Source organism: Argopecten irradians, chromosome 14 (genome assembly GCF_041381155.1).
Source record: "Argopecten irradians isolate NY chromosome 14, Ai_NY, whole genome shotgun sequence".
In the NCBI taxonomy this organism is placed as follows: domain Eukaryota; kingdom Metazoa; phylum Mollusca; class Bivalvia; order Pectinida; family Pectinidae; genus Argopecten; species Argopecten irradians.
Genome location: NC_091147.1, coordinates 28,035,062 through 28,052,629, shown reverse-complemented (window position 1 = coordinate 28,052,629; position 17,568 = coordinate 28,035,062). Strand labels below are relative to the sequence as shown.

General features: G+C 35.7%; 1 protein-coding gene and 1 pseudogene across 2 annotated transcripts; both read left to right on the top strand.

The window, feature by feature from the left end:
• Positions 1 to 3,050: 3,050 nt before the first annotated feature.
• Positions 3,051 to 14,571, top strand: LOC138307494 (activating signal cointegrator 1 complex subunit 1-like). 2 transcript variants are annotated; one of them, XM_069248269.1, is made up of 8 exons: positions 3,051 to 3,147; positions 4,681 to 4,821; positions 5,908 to 6,123; positions 8,927 to 9,105; positions 10,170 to 10,306; positions 10,923 to 11,042; positions 12,188 to 12,425; positions 14,329 to 14,571. In XM_069248269.1, exons 2-8 carry the CDS (start codon positions 4,716 to 4,718, stop codon positions 14,443 to 14,445), a joined length of 1,113 nt encoding a protein of 370 aa, XP_069104370.1. In that variant the 5' UTR covers positions 3,051 to 3,147; positions 4,681 to 4,715; the 3' UTR covers positions 14,446 to 14,571. The 2 variants fall into 2 exon arrangements, with proteins under 2 accessions (XP_069104370.1, XP_069104371.1); XM_069248270.1 differs by having other exon boundaries at positions 3,066 to 3,172.
• Positions 14,572 to 16,165: 1,594 nt separating this feature from the next.
• Positions 16,166 to 17,078, top strand: LOC138307135 (uncharacterized; annotated as a pseudogene).
• The last annotated feature ends 490 nt before the right edge of the window (positions 17,079 to 17,568 follow it).

Here is a 17,568-nt window from a genome sequence, read left to right as displayed (position 1 = left end):
TACTTGCCGTGCACGGGTAATAACTAAAATGAAATTATATATATATACTACTTATCTCTTTGTTATAGCACCAATGTCTGTTGTAGTGGTCGGGAGAGCGATCGGGAAAGCGTTTCTCATGCTATAAGGAGATCTTGAAAGTTTATTAGCATTTTCGATAGTCTCTGCATACTACGTAATAAGTACGTATTTCTACGAAATATCCAGCTTGCATCTACATGTATATCATCTATGCTATTGATAATTTTGTAAAGTTAAATAAAATCCTTGGACCCAAGGCTGTGTAATGTGTTGCGGAGTGTGGATGTCTGTTTTTCGGAGGCTGCAGTATATAAGTGTTGTGTATCATTGTCTAAGTGGGAATCTTGCCCTTTTATAGTGCTATGTCACTAAAAAAAACTGCCAAAGACACCCAACAAGCACACCTCATCCGGTCACATTATGCTGACAACGAGCAAACCAGTCGCCCCACTCCATTTATGCTGAACGTTAAGTAGGATCGAAAACTGCCATATCTGATGTTCGTAGGCAAATGCTCTCTAACTATTTTTGTACAGTGGTATATTGACACTTTTTCAAGCTGCATAATCCACACATTCGGTTTAGATTTTCCTTTTGACTTTCAGCTTTCAAGATAAGTATACCCGTAGTACAGTCTGTAAACCCCAAAATTTTACTAGTGCGACTATTTAATCACTAGTCCAAATTAAATATATACAGTCAATTTGCTTCAGCACTTCTGTCATAAGTTTACAATTTTTGATCCAATTAAATTACAAACGGAAATTCTAACAAAACGATGCATCCAGACAGAAATATTTAAACACATTATATTGCACTCAAAATGTGTTGAAATATTCAATCGACCACTATGTTTGTAAATAAAGTATTTACCGATTATATTCGGATGGGAGCCACTATTCCAATCGGACTGGTTAAATATGTAATGAACAATTTCCGAAAACCTGTCCATTATTAGAGAGAATGGATAGTACCGAGCCCGCAGGGCATAGTTACATAATGGACTCCTAGGTGTCCGTTAGTATAATGGACATATACAACAAAGGAAACTTTACTAGTAGCTGGGATTGGCACTAGTCCGGGTGTGAAATTACTAGTCATGGACATCGGACAAGTGCTTAAAGTCGAATGTTCTAATATATTGACAATCACCAACCAAGTGCAGACACCGGATTTTCAGAAATCTAATATACGTAATGTCAATATTAAAAAAAAATGTTACTATGAGATAGTCCTGGGTGGATATAACGTCAGTGATAGTAACCCTTGGGGTATATAGGATGATAGACTAGAAGTTGGTGACTTACCTTATCAAATGTTTTAATTGATGTATTATATGATAAGCTCTTCTGTTTGTTTACCAGAATCTAATTTTTAACATCATCAACAAATTCGATCAGTTGAGATGCAAGCTATGCTGTAGAGTGTACATGTACATATTACCATCACGCACAGAAGCATACTTCATAATACTGTGGTTGATACAACAAATTTATATGCTCTAGAATTTTACCATTTGTACAAACGGAAAACTACAAATTTAGCCGGGAGTAGACGATTTATATACATGTAAGGCTAGATAAGATGGTAGAGGTCGATTGAAAAGGATAATTCGCTGTATCTCATTTACAAATATTTAATGGAAATGGCATATGTATGCCGACTCATTTCAGTTCATTATCTATAGGGAAATAGTTCACATGTGCAAGTCAAAATGACATAATTGGATTGTAAATAATATTGTTGGTGTCTCAAAAATTTAAAATAAATAGTTTTGAAAAAAAGACAAGTAAACAAGTCAAAGCTATATATATATATATATACATATATCAAATATTGGGCGGAAGTTTTCTATGTTGTATTTTGGCCCCTTTATACAGACAACGGTTTTACAATCAGGGGGATAATTATATTACACGTACAATTCACTTAACATAAAATTAAAAATGATGACAATGAGTAAGTAGAAATCTCTCTGTGGTTAAGCTAGCTCTCTAAATGCATCGGGTATGATGAGGTCGGGGCCACTGAGGTACATGTATCTACATAGACTATAGTCCGCTAAACCTGCCTATATTATTAGGCTTATTTTTATTTTTATTTTTTTTGCCTAATATATAGTCAGCTCGCGGTACCTCTTAAAAATGTGAAATCGTAGGCCAGATTTGGCCTACGCTACGTCAGCGGCATATTTCTAATATATCGTCCATGCAATGCCAGGAAAACGTACACATACCTTTATATTGGGATCTTATGTACTCCTTTGCCCCCATGTTACATCCCATTTATGAAATTAAACAACTGTGTACAATGAAATACTTCCGAGACCCTTCTATTTCACACATTTGTAATGGCCGCCGTATACACATTTAGTAGAGCAAACGGCAGCCAATCAACTTCGCTTCCGGTTTTATTTTTAAATATCCACGTGTAGTTGAAAGATAAACAAAATTCTACCGTGTATATGCTACATGTATATGCAACGTGAATATCGCGAAAGTTATGCGGTACCAGCAATAGTCGTGTTCAATTTGAATATTTGACAACATGTCGTGTATGTCGACCATGATTTTACTTTAAAAACTCTAACTGGCTAGCATTTTGTTTATCTTTCAACTACACGTGGTTTTTTAAAAATAAAACCGGAAGCGAAGTTGATTGGCTGCCGTTTGCTCTACTAAATGTGTATACGGCGGCCATTACAAATGTGTGAAATAGTACACAGTTGTTTAATTTCATAAATGGGATGTGTAACATGGGGGCAAAGGAGTACATAAGATCCCAATATAAAGGTATGTGTACGTTTTCCCGGCATTGCATGGACGATATATTAGAAATATGCCGCTGACGTAGCGTAGGCCAAATCTGGCCTACGATTTCACATTTTTAAGAGGTACCGCGAGCTGACTATATATTAGGCAAAAAAAATAAATAAAAAAAGCCTAATAATATAGGCAGGTTTAGCGGACTACATAGACTAGAGATCGACGTCGAAAACTATATGTGTCGGAACTGTTTTTCTATGCGAACGCACCTGTCAGACCATAGTGGAACTCTTTACAGTGGAGGTACGGACGCGTGTATAAATATAATGTAAACTGAAAGTAGAGAATTTGTACACGGATGGTAAGCAATATTAAGACCAGCTTGTGTAAATATATATGTTCATAGTTTCTTGCAACACGTACTTTGTTTACTTCATACAACAAAACATGTACAACCAGCTGACAGTTACATACAGTTATTTCATTAATGTTAAAATTCCCGTTGGTACTGAAATGCAGGACTATCTTGTAGATGACGGATCCGGACAACATTCACATAATCACTTCACTTCCTGGATTTGAAAGTACTGCTAGGTAGACACTGAGATCAAAACACAATTCATATATTTACAGATTAAAAAGGGGGAAAATATTCACCAATTTTTTGGATCGCAGGTTATAATTAATTGTCCATACTCCATTCCGTTGATAAGCTCTTTCCAGATTACTTCAAGCATTGATAAGAATTTTTGCTGAAATTTTGTTGGATGGTTTTTCCAATGCTTATTGGGTCTCATCCTTGATCCTCAATGGGTTACGTATACTATCATTGACAAATACCATTTTGTCAGTGATAGGGACAATTCACTCAAGCTAATTCTTTTACATAACCACAAAACAAATTATGGCATAAATCTATTGTTCTACATTTCTTATGAAACATATAACATAAAATGTTCACAAATTCCACATCATTGTTTAGTATTTTAATTTATACTGTTGTAATTACAAATCGTTGATCAATACGATTAAGCAGGTATAATATGTACGCCGTACCCTTACCCGAGCAAAAGTCACGCACGTTAAACAAATGAACTACATAACCACTGAGGTGGTGATAAAATGATTTTTAGGCAAGACAATTCAAATTATAAGGTTAACACACTACTGTCAGAGCGATTTGAGCAGTTCTAGACAACAGTAGCATTACTCTACGAGCATGGGACAGGGTTCAGCATACAAGTTGTTCGACCACATTGTGTTATGGCGGACAGCAAGCAAGTTTGAACATTTCACACGCATTTCACCACCATGGGCTTTTATGGCATATCACAGTAAAACCAACTAATCTAATTTCCATTAGAACTGGGTTTTTTTTCCGATATATGTACAAACTTTAATGTTCTCTTAGACTGAATTGTCCCTTTAACTCCTGGAGTATCGAGGATTATTGATTGAGTCTTGAATCGAATTGAGAAACACACTACCTCGAGACTAGGGAAATTCAAATAGTATTTTTTCTCTATCATAACAGAACTCAGGCGTAGACAAATTATTTATCTTTAGCATCAAAAGTTACTTAACTTACACCATTACCAATATTGAAAAGTTAAAACTTCTTATTTTGAATAAAGATGAAAGTATTAAAGATATTAAATTACATCCCAAAAAAATGCACCATGGCACTTTACCCAATATACATGTAGAATTAAGTACTGAATGTGCATGCATGTACACAAAGCTTAAAATTATTTTGTATGCATTTCTGTGTTAGTTAGTCATATATAAACACTATTATACATCATTGTTCAAATGATGAGTATCGGGCATTGCAGCATCTTTAACAATTAAGATTTCTTTAAAATTTTACCCATGTATTTGTTTTATTAAAAAGGTTGAGGGATCAAGACATTACTAGTACAGCTGACAATGGATGTTTTAAGACCACAAATTATCCAAATCGGAAACCGTTGTTACAGAAAAAATCCTTCTCTACACAGAGATGTGGAAGCTGATGAAGAGGAAGAATTCCATGGTAATATTCTAGAGATAGTTGTTGTAAGAGAGGAAGGTACAAATGTGAGAAAAAAGACTTTATTTGAATTCTTAAATTATTGTAAAGATTCTTATATAAGCAATGCCAATTTTTAGTACAAATGCTGAAAAGCTTTTTCTCATTGCTTTGAAAATGGGGCCTGTGGCTTTGAATTTGGGAAAACATGTGACAAAACCCAGATTTGGGAAAAATTATGAAATATGAATTAAAGCATGAAAAATATGATTTCTTATTTTCAGTGTAGTTTATGATGTAATTTTCTGAAGCCATTTCACAAATACTTAAAGCTTCAGTCAACTAAGTTCATGCTATATTTTTTGATAGTTTTCAAGAAACTTTGATTTTTGGGAAAGTTTAGACTTGCATTGGGAAAAATTTAGAGGCTTTGCCAGGGAGAATGGGGCCGAAAAATCAGCCCCAAATCATGCTGAAAAAAGCCATGAAATTGTAACTTATGATTTATTAGTGTGGGTATAAATTAACACGATTTGGTGGTTCAAACACTGGAAATTGCTTTTTACAAAATTTAGCGCTGTACATGAATTAAAGCTTCAAAGAAAAGAAAATTTATGTTGTCTTTGAAAAAAAATAAGATGTCAGATATAAAGCTGTTTATAGTTATAGTATACAGTATAATGTTTAGTACATAAACTAAAAGTCATCCAGTTACAATACTGTATGAAAAGGCGCTTAATTAAACCAAATTTTAGCTAACATTCCACATGATTTTTGCATAGAGGAAAACATAAATCAATTTGCAAAAGAAATCAAATAAAAAAACCTACAAAGTTTCCAAAGTTTCAATCTAAAATAAAATTAAAGAAAAATAACCCAAAAAGTTTCAGTCTGTATTTATGTAGATCGAGGTAACTGAAATTGAGACCTCAAAAAGAGTGAGTGGCGTGCATATATGGATGACGGTGTCTATTGGGTCAAATATGGTAATAGTACATATATTTGAAATTGTTGCATGCACTTTTGTATTGTCACCATCTGATTTATGCAGCAACATCTCATAAATAATGTACAATTGTTTCATAGATTATCATTATATTATTATTTCAGACCCCGAGGTACCATTCGACTCTGGATGGAATGATGAGATTTGTGACTCCCGAACACCAATAGAGGAGACAGAGAATGGTTTCCAGATATCTATGGATATCCCTAGTGCTTTTTTCAAACACATCATTGGTAGAAAAGGGGAAACTCGGCGCCGCATAGAAAACGAAACAAAGACACAAGTTAGGATTCCAAAGACAGGACAGGAAGGTCCAATAGGTAACACAAAATTATCACAGCAAATTCCTAGTCAGTTTCACATACCAAAGTTCCTTCCCTTTGTTCACAAGTTTTGTCTGTACAGAGTATTAACAAAGGGAAGGAACTTTAGCTTATATATCAGAATGATTCCTAGTATATCAAACAGAATAATTCTCAAACATATTGAAACAAATGCTAATCTTGTCTTCAACATAACTAATGATCCAAAGGGTCAGGATAACCTATTGTCATAGGGGTGACTATTGCCTACAATTTTAACTATTGCTATTAAGGGAAACACTATTGCGATAGTGCAGAATATTGCAGAATACAATCGCAATAGTATTGTGATATTATTGCACTCTGAATTCGATTACAATCCAGTCGATGAATTGGCCACCATGACGTACATCTAGTGTAGTATTGGTTTAAAGTTACTTTCCTTTACCTGCTAGCGTCAGTACCAACTCAAACGCAATGAAGATCGTGATTGAGAACATTGTCGATGTTTGCGTTTGGATTGAAAAGCATGGAAAAGTGACATTTTATTGTGACTGTTAGTCTGTTACTGTATGAAACCTCTGTGAGTACATGATTTTAGTCCAAGTTACAGAAAAATATGTGACTATTGAAACTATCGATAGTTTGGCATACTATCAGCGATTGTTATGGACTTTTTGAAATTGCCATCGATTGAACGAGTTGAGATGCATACAATCGTGATATATCGATAGTTCGATATATTGTTACACCCCTATATTGTCATCATGCACTGTCCGTCGTTGTGCGCCGTCCTTTGTCCGTTGTGGATAAACTTTTCATTCAAACGACTTCTTCTCAATAACCGAAAGCCCCAGGGTACTGATATTTGGCCTGTAGCATGCTTGTATGAAGGGCTATAAAGTTTGTTCAAATGAATGACCTAGACCTTCATTCAAGGTCACATGGGTCAAATAGGCTAAAATCCTTTAAACATTTTCTAGTGAATAACTATGAGGCCTAGAGACCTGATATTGGGTCTGCAGCATACTGGGATGAAGGTCTATCAAGTTTTTTCAAATAAATGACCTGGATCTTCTTTCAAGATCACAGGGGTCAAAAAAGCAAAAATGTTTTAAACGACTTCCTCTCAATAACCAGAAGGCCCAGGGTACTGACATTGAGCCAGTAGCATGCTGGGATGAAAGGGTACGAAGTTTGTTCAAATGAATGACCTTGACCTTCATTTAAGATCACAGGGGTCAAATAGGCTAAAATTCTTTAAAAAACTTCTTGTGAATAACTAAGAGGCCTAGAGACCTGATACAATGGAACCTCCCAAAACCGATCATGGTCGGTGCATATAATTTCAGCTGGTTTAGAAAGGGTTCGATTTGGAGAAGTGAACCGAATACCGATAATCAAGATCCGAATTTAAATGATCGGAAGTCGTTTTTTACACTACCATTTAGTCTACCGCATGTATGGCAAGTGTTTGTTAAAACCGACCGATATTGATTGTTAATGTGAATGTTATCACAAAAGAGAGAATCATACTTTTAAAAGGAATGAATTACAACAATCTTGACTTTGTTACCGCTTATAAACGTAGTTTAGTTAGTTATAATATATATATATAGTTACATGAATGTTCTTGGGGATGATCTCGTCTGCGCTAACCTACATACGGCTGATCGCTTTCGGTTACGTCAAGAATCAAATAATATGGTCTAATTACTCGATGATCAGTCAATGCTGGTCATTATATGACATAGATATTTTCTAAAACAATACATGACTTCGGCTTCTTCATACAGATAATTTACGTTATCCGACAACTACATATGTAAATAAAAAACCCGTTTGATTTGAATACAAAACTTTCTCTTTATTACTAGCTCTGCTTGTTTTTATACAGTAAACAAACCGTGTGCACGTGGTAGACCTTCGTTAGATATCTAAAGAATAGACATGATTAAATAATAACACCACCATCTTGGGTATAATTACCGTGTACTTATACCTATAGCCTTCACATCCGTATACATGCCCCAGGACATGGCATACGTCAACTAAAGTACAGGTACATGTGTATTTCACGGTCGGTTGATCAGACCTCGATGCAACCTATCGGTGTTGCTAAGGTAAGGCCAGTTTTCAGAAGTGTATTTTAGTTACATTTGACTATTTCAATCTCAAAATCGGTCCGGTATTCGGAATTGGGCTGGATCGGTTTTAGGAAGTTTTATATACTATTAATAAAGAGGAATTCATTTCGTACATGACATCCATGTTCGGTTTCTAGAGGTGATCGGTTTTGAGAAGGTTCGGTTTTGGGAAGTTACACTGTATTGGGCCCCTGACATGCTGGGATGAAGGGTTATCAAGGTGTTCAAATGAATGACCTTGACCTTCATTCAAGGTCACAGGGGTAAAAAAAAGCTAAAATCTTGAAACAACTTCTTCGCAAGAACCAGAAGGCTTAGGGTACTGATATTGGACCTGTAGCATACTGGGATAAAGGGCTACCAAGTTTGTTCAAATTAATGACCTTGACCTTCATTCAAGATCACAGGGGTCAAAATGGCTAAAATCTTTATATGACTATGTTGTATTGTGCCAATAGTCAGATGACCGTTTAGGCTAATGGGCCTGTTGTTTCATATTTAATTTTTTTTTATGATACAATAAACAAAATAGTCATGTATGTGTTTGATACATTACAAGTCCCTAGCTCATACTGATTTGTTGGTATTGCTTACCACTAGCTAGCTGAACCTTTCAAAATTTTTTGAATATGATATTTGATACAGAAAGAACTTGGTATACTTTATTATTTCAGTAATTGCGGGAGCAGAAAGAAAGGGAATCATCTCAGCCAAGACAAGGATTGATGTGATAACAAGTAGTGCCCGCCAAAAGGAGACTTTTACTCACTTCCTCTCCATCCCGATAACAAGTAGCCAGTTAATAGACCGCTTCCTGGAATTTAAAGACGATGTGTTGCGAGAATGTGATGGGGTGAGACTGTTCAAATACAAATTTTTTTACCACAAATATATCTAAAAAAAATTTTTTTCTCTTGAACTGATTTTTCATCTTTTCATTTTACAGAGTTAGCTCTCTTGTGGTTGAGTATCCATTGTGACGTCATTATTTTGTAAATGAAATTCATGCCATTTTCTATGAAAGTTATGGCGTTATGCTTGCATTATCCTGACGTCACAATCGATACCTAACCACAAGGGCAGATAACTCTGTAATACTGTATAGTGATTTAATTTCGTGGGCATAAAATTTCATGGTTCATCGTATAAGAACTGCAACAATTTTAAGACTTTGTTGTTGTTAGAAACTTTTATGGAGTATTAAATTCTGCGAAGATTGATCTGACCACAAACATAACAAAATTAGATATGCCGTATGTAAATGCTGAATATTGATCTGAGTTAAGTTTTGTTGCTTATTATTTGCCCCATCTTAGATACTCCAGGGGTTTCGATCACTTACAATCTATACACCCCTTGGCTATCTCAAAGTGAAATTGAAAGCAGCTCAGTGGAAAATATTTGATCAACCATAGGCCAGCAAAGATTTTTTTGAAGACTACAGATCTAAGAGAGCGAAGCCCAACTGCAAAGCCACACATTCAACCGCAGTGTATCATTATATGGCTCTTTTGATATGCATCAAAGGACTAAATTACCTGTTCTGTTGCCTCCAGTTTTACTATGAAATAGTCCAGGGGTGTAGAGATTGTAAGTGATCAGAACCCCTGGAGTATCGAGGATGCATTTGCCCTGCTTAATGTATTGGTTGACTGTCTAAACTTCATTATTCTAAAAGCAGTAATTTGAATCTTAAATGTTACTAGAAACCACGGAATGTTAGGAAATCCTATGTAAAATTATATAGAGCAAAAAATAACAATTTTTTGTATCAGCTTGGTTTAGGGGATGAAATTAGTTTTGGTACACCCCTAAAGACACATTTAGGCTGTTCTAAATCAAAGACTTGACCAGTCCATTATGAAAGTTCAGGGATGAATGAGTTAAAGTTGTTGTTTATCTTTCTTGTGTAAATAGGACAGAGGAATTGACGCCTCAATATTCCAGAAATCTGAAAAGTTACATCTGACGATAGGAACACTGGTGCTTCTGTCAGACGCCGAGGTCCAACAAACACTTGATGTCCTTCAACAGTGTCATGAAGATCTTGTTGGGTAATTCATTGAAATTGCTTTCTTAACAAACAAATTTTTAAAATCTGACAATTAAAGAATAACTGATCACTGTAAACATTAATTTATTTTATTATACACGCTCTCAGGGGATCCAAAAATTAAAATTAGGGAGAGTAATGGTATAATTAATCCTTGCATAACACATTTTTGGTAGATTTTATATCAGGCTCTGTCCGTTTATTAGTATGATCCATTCAAGATGCTTTTCCAGACTAAAATTTCAAAATTGTTCAACTTAGCTTCAATTTTTGAGGAATAAAGAGAATGATATTACCATGGTATGGCGTTGGTCATCCAGCTGTCCACTCATCAACATTTCCTTTTGATTACGTCTAGTCATACAGGCGTAAACGGAATTTAACCAAATTTTGCCACAAACATCCATAGTAGAAGGGGATCAGAATTAGAATAAAACTTGGCCTGACCCCACAACTGAAACCCCTTCGTCAGTCCATTTATGTTTTTTCACTATTTTCAGGCCCATCCTGAAAGGCCAGAGACTGAGTCCTTGTATATAAGATATGTGATTTTGTTCTATTTCCAGGTCCATCCTGAAAGTCAAGAGACTATCTATATGTTTTTGTACTATTTTCAGACCCATCCTGAAAGGCCAGAGACTGTGTCCTCGTATACAGGGTATAGAGTATATGAATGACGATCCTAGCTGTGTTGATGTTCTGTACGCTAAAGTGGAGCCAGGCGAGGATCTCGACAGGTATCTATATACTCACATGTGACTATATGTATACTCCCTACCGTAAAGCCAGGTTATTAATGGCAAATCAAAATTTTCCTGATTTGATCTAAAAACAAGAAAAGTCAATTTTTGCGATCTGGCTTTAAGGGGATCATACTTTTAAGAGAAAGTGACGTAAATTGCTTGCACAAAATAATGTAGTCACTATCGATACCTTCTCAGAGATGAGGTAAAACCTGTAATATACAAATATGGAATATATGATTCAATAAGGACGACGGTGGGAAACATAAAACGACCCGCGTTATAAAATTAGCATTTAATTATTAAGTTAAATTATGAGTAAGGTGATGGCAAGTGTAGTATTCACAGTAAATTAGTAACTTTTGTGGCTGTATTAAATCATTAATTTTGTTTTACATTCCCATTTTAAAAATTAACAGCCGTTTCAGAAAGGTAGTGGCCCTTTAATTTTTTCACGGATCAAATTTTTGCTATCTTAACAATGTCCTGTGAAATTGTGAAAATGTATCCGCGAAAATATCAGGCTATACATTATTTGTTTTTATATTCAATTGTATATAAAATATATAAGTAGAGACAGTATACTAATGGAGCTTTCTCATTATTTGCTCAGTTTAATTACTGTTAACCAATTTGTTTCCATGTGCTATTCAATTTACCAGAATTATTCTGGGTCAATGATCATCGACCAGATAGCTCAGTCAGTAGAGCATCTAGCTAGTATTCTGATCTGGCCATAACATTTTCTCCTTTCATGTTACACAACTTTGTCAATTTTCACCATTTAGGGCTATGCTATCAGAATTTATGTAAATTATATACAAGTGAACACAGTACTAGTTACTATAATACCTACAAGTTATGTCAATAGAACTTTTATTACTGTAAATCCAAAATTGAATTATTACCAAAAAGAAGTCACATGTAGGTAGGAATTCTTGTTTTGTTGCCAATCATCATTATGCATGACTGCTCAGTTTCTGGCGAATATGAAAGTTAAGGGTTACTGTCATTAGTATTATTAGTGGTCGCAGAGTTAAGTCCCCTCCTACAAAACACCAATAACAAAAGTGCCCTTTCAGTCACGATATTCCAACGTTTGTCAAGCAAACAATTAAGCTATTTTTCCTTTTCTACAGACTACAGATTTTGGTGGACCGTATTGTTGATAAGTTCAGCATCACTGGTCTTATGCAGGAGTCATATGCCTCGGTCAAGCTTCACATAACTGTCATGAATACCAAAATGAGGCGCGATCCTACTGGTGCAACAGTACCCAGACACCAAGACCGAAAGTCACACTCTAACGATCAGAGAGATCAGAAGGGTCCACAACACAAGGAAAGGGAGTCTTTTGATGCAATGAGTCTGCTTAAAGTTAGTTTGATATTTTACATAAATCTTGCATCATTTTATAATTCATGGTAGTTCTGTTTTACGTTGTTTGATGAAATAAAACTGGGGGAGAGGGGAGGGAGACTATTCATGTCTCCCGTCATTTGTTGTTAGTTGCTCATGCAACCTTCTTGTCCATAAACAATTCTTGGTATTGCTCAGAGAGTTCTGAAGGGATCTGTCTCATTTTATATATATATAAAGTTCTTTTTGTCCTTAGGAAATGAGTAATAGTGAAACAAAAACATGGTTCAATTTTGGGACCAATCTGAAAACGAAGATGGTCGATAGGCAGTCATCTTGGATTTAGACAATTAAATTTGATATCACTATTTCTCAGAAAGTAATGAAAGGATCTCTTTCAAACTTCATGCATCTGTTCCAATTGGTGTCTATAGCTAGTTATTTATGCATTTTGCATTTTGGGACCAATCATAATATATTTTGACAATTGGAGTTTGTTATCGCTATTTCTCAGAAATTATAGAAGGGATTTCTCTTGAATTTTCATTTGTATGTATCTTTTGGTGGCTATAGTTATGAGCATTGCGTTATGAGGACAAATAAAGACTCCAGATGGCCAATAGACAGCCATTTGGAATTAACACACGTGGATTACTAGAGGTGCATATTTTATAATACACATGATTAAATTCTCAAAGAACAAAGACAAGAGGATATGTTTATAACTGACCTCTGTCAGAGGGTCTCATGCCCGTCCACTCCAAAGACTAGATTGTAGGCCTAACACAGACACAGAGGTAATGTTTACATTTGACAGCACTGCACATCGCCCCGGTCGGGATATTTTTCCTGTTTCTTTTACAATTGTTAATTTAAAAAATGTTGGTATCATGTATAAATATAAAAAATATATGTATTGTTTACATTTTTCCAAAATTCTATGAAAAACATCAACATACGCGTAATGTTGCATCAAAATGTAAACAAAGCCATGTGTTTCTTTTAAAAAAAAAGTAACCGCTTTAAGTTACATAGAACATTTTCATACGCAAGTTCAAAGTTCAATGCAGTTATGGTAAACAAAATCGGCTAGTATTTGTGTATAGTGAACAAACCGAGCAGGTGTAAATATAAAAGTCTATGAGGGAAAAGTGGTCTTTGTAACTGGATCAAAATATTATAAATTACTATTGAGTATCCTAAAAAGGTCTTATTAAGCAGGTGGTCTTTGTACAGAGGTGGTCTTTATACAGAGTCATTTGCAAATGCAGGGTTCCCTCTATGTAGTTTGGCATATATATCACAATATGGAACTGATTAGAATTCGAAAAGGACCCAGATTTTGATGATTGAAGTATTTTGCATTGCTGTTATGTAGACATTATGTAGTTTCCCTTGTGTTTATCAAATTCTTCAATTGAAGATGGAAAGAAAGGGAAGAGCAGATGAAAGATCCCTCCTTCCTTAAACGTACATCATTCAATGATGGGCACAAGATTCCTTTGGGATCTCTTGGTTCTTATTTTATCGAAAGTTTAAATGTTATGTCACATTGGGGCCTTTTTGGACTTAGGTGAGCACAAACAAATTATATACTCACATTAGTAGTGACTGCCTCATACTTGCCAACCATTCCTATTTTGGAGGGAGACTCTCGATTTTGAACCCCCATTTTAGTGCCTTCACGAAGATGATTTATCTATCATTCTGTATTAGAACATTAGCTGTTAAGATTCTATATAATTAATACAATCATGTACAACTGTAAACATTGATTTTATTCATATTATGAGTTATGTCCCTTGATACGTCTTTTTCTCCATTGTCAGAAAAAAACATGATTTTACTCAATTAAGATTTCACAATTGTTATACGTATCGATGTTGTGTATTATAAAAACGTATGATTTTATATTTTTCAGAAATTTGGAGAATATGATTTTGGTGAACACCACATGAAAACAATTCACCTTTCACAGAGACTTGGTGTCGCTAAAGATGGTTACTATGGATGTGAGGGGTCACTTCTGTTACCATAGCAACAGGCAGATTGACCTGTTGCATAGATTATTACTAATTAGCTATAGGACACTATACTGTTTGCATGTTGAGAATATGGATGAGTGAAAATAAATGGTTGGGGAATAAAAGTTAAAGTCACTGCATACTTTGTTATGTTTTTACTTGACTCATTCAACCCTGAAATTTCATAATGGACTGATCTAGTCTTTGATTTAGAAGAATGTCTTTAGGGGTGCATCAGGTTATAGGCTAGTGAATTCTGTACAGTTCATGTGTAAAAGGAGCGGGTCGGTGTGACTTGTACATAGTGTTAAATACGGTCTCTGTCACTCAGCTGACGGAGCATGCTTCTTTGGCTCAGTCGGTAGAGCCGTAGTTTTTCACACCGGAGACCGGGGTTCGATTCCTGGTTGGGACACTCGACAGGAATCATATGTATTTTCCCTGTTCTTCTACACATGTTCTTTTAAGTATAAGGATGTGAAAAGATATTTTATGTTATGGACATTAAAACAAACATGCGAGTGTTCTCTAAATAAACCGCAAAGCATTTATATTGTGTAAGTTAGACAAGGCCACGTGAGGTTGTGTGTTAGTTGCATGTCAGCAGTACATGGACTGTAGCCTTTTATGTCCAAAATGGATGAACTTCAGGTATATGTATTTTTAATGTGCATACTACAGAGTTATCTACTCTTGTGACTTTGTGACGCCATGTCTTTGCCAGTGTAACTTCAGAGGTTTCAGTGAAAACAACCTGAGATTCGGTCACAGAATAATGTTGTCACTATGGATACTTCCCGCAAGGGAGCTAACTCTGTAATATGCAAAGACGAAATACAATTGTACCTTGGGAGTCAGAACTCATTATTGCGACAGTCACTCAGCCGAAAAAAACTCGTGTTGACCTCATTTCTCTGATGATTAACACTAAACAAAATTTAGTCACCTTTTATGATCATGTCGCGTAAAATCAGGCAAATTCCTAATGCCCTGCTAGAAACACACAATAACTCTATGCTATGTATCTAGACATTGGGCTTGTATGTAAAATAGAGATTTTCTCTTGTTTTTTACATATATAATTCAAACCCATGAAGCTTTGTATAAGGACCAAAAATAAATTTTACAAAGCAGTCTCCTATAATATTGGGCATATTTTTTTTATAGAATTACTTCTTCGTTTGAAGCATTTACAATTTTGTTGGAATGAATTCAATGGATAATATGTTTGTTCAGCAAAAGTGGTAATATTTATAAGTGATCCCCAGTCTGTGTTCGGATGACACATTTTTACTATGGAGAATCTCATTTGCAACTGCAGAAAGATCTTTAGTTCATTCCTTCAGTCACCTCCAAGTCAAGGTATACAAACTTTTGAAATATTTCCTGTATCAAATCAAAGATACTCTGAAAAAAAAACAACTTCGGGGATGACGACATCTTGTGCTCCTATTTCCTAAAGATAACAATGTTTCATGCCATAGAAAACTCCAGCGAAATGTTGTGGCAATTCAAAAACCTCTTGTACTGTTTTTGGTTTTGTTTCAACATTTTAAATGCCAAGGTCAAGGTTGGCGTCTGTTCTAACTACTTCATTCCAGCAAACAACTTGTTTCAGAGAAAAATTCACGGAAAACACCAACAAATACTACTGGACATTCTGGATAACTATCGAGAGATAAAGTGGATGTGTCTTTCAGTCGGAAACTTTTATAAACCTACAATATGGGAGGACTTGTAAGACTTCTGTACATACTGAACTTCAACGACGAAGGACAGTACAAGAATCGGTTATGGACTACGACGAAAAGCTTTCGGAGATGTTTTAATAGAACCACCATGTAGCTGCATCAGCAAGCCGTTTAACTTCCTATATATGCATCAAAGTCGGATTTTGAAGAAGTGCCGACATTTCACTGCTCCATGAGGAAAATTAGCTATCTGTCATCAACATAAATGTTAATGGAACTTGCAGATTGGACTGCTTCAGGTAACAAGGCCAGATACCAGAGAATGAAGAAACATAAGTACTTGATGGCTCCAGATGCTTCCATGGGCACAAGAGCGTTGCACTTGGCAACTGTTCATTTTCTGACAGGAAATTTCAGTAAATATCTCGAAACAAGTAGACAAGTTATAAACCTCGCGTCCTACTTCATTTTACAACTTTGGGATTCATCAGAAGCTAAAACAAATGTACAAAAATCAGTTGTATCGACTTAATACTTTAGAGATACTTCAAAAAATATACATAGATACCAACAAGCTTGATAGCAATGGTATATATCTACCTCACTTTTGCTTAGAGATATTGAAACATAGATTCCTATTCATCCCACCTTTACCGTACTTCCTGTTCCTGATATTCCTGTGTTGTCACGAGTTTGGAGACAACAGAAGACGTGATGAGACATTGCACCGTCTGATACAGGTTCAGTACGACGAGGACCAGGGAGGAGAAACGTTCTGAATAGTCTATACACTCGTTGGGATTTGCTACCAAACTCGTTGGGACTTCCAAGGGGCTATCAACGCTTACTGGAAATCAGCACAATCTAAGGGCCGCTTTCCTGAATTGAACCCAGTAATGATGAGAATAGCCATAGTGCGTCTATGTATGTATTTTTATTTCACACGACAGGTCTGAAACATGAGTCCAATGGACCGAGTAGTACATATAGAGGACATGGTACTGTTAACTTTTTTTTCATGTCACATTTGGCCAAAAGAGGCTAACGAATGGGTTACTCGTACTTGTCTGTATGGATGGCGACAATAGTTACTGGTAGACAAGATTGTACAGGGTGGTTGTCATCTTGTCCCAGTCGGTCATCTTGTCCCAGTCGGTCATCTTGTCCCAGTCGGTCATCTTGTCCCAGTCGGTAACAAGTGTTCGGGTGATGAAGAAAAACGTTCTGGATAGTCTATATTCTTGTTGGAATTTTCTGCTAAACTCTGGTGGACTTTCAAAGGGCAATTGGCGCTTAATGACAGTCAGCACGGTCTTAGGATCAATATCATGAATGGAAACCGGCCATTAAGAGAATAGCCATAGTGTATATATGTATGTATTCTTACTTCACAGCCGTTTTACAAAAGCCTGAGTATGAAAGTCTAGCTACCAGATGGCCAAATAG

Excerpts from the sequence above, each read along its gene's own strand:
- LOC138307494 (XM_069248269.1), top strand. The coding sequence starts at position 4,716 with ATGGATGTTTTAAGACCACAAATTATCCAAATCGGAAACCGTTGTTAC. Across the intron at positions 6,124-8,926 it reads AGGACAGGAAGGTCCAATAG|TAATTGCGGGAGCAGAAAGA; the intron begins GTAACACAAAAT and ends TTATTATTTCAG. Across the intron at positions 12,426-14,328 it reads ATGCAATGAGTCTGCTTAAA|AAATTTGGAGAATATGATTT; the intron begins GTTAGTTTGATA and ends TATATTTTTCAG.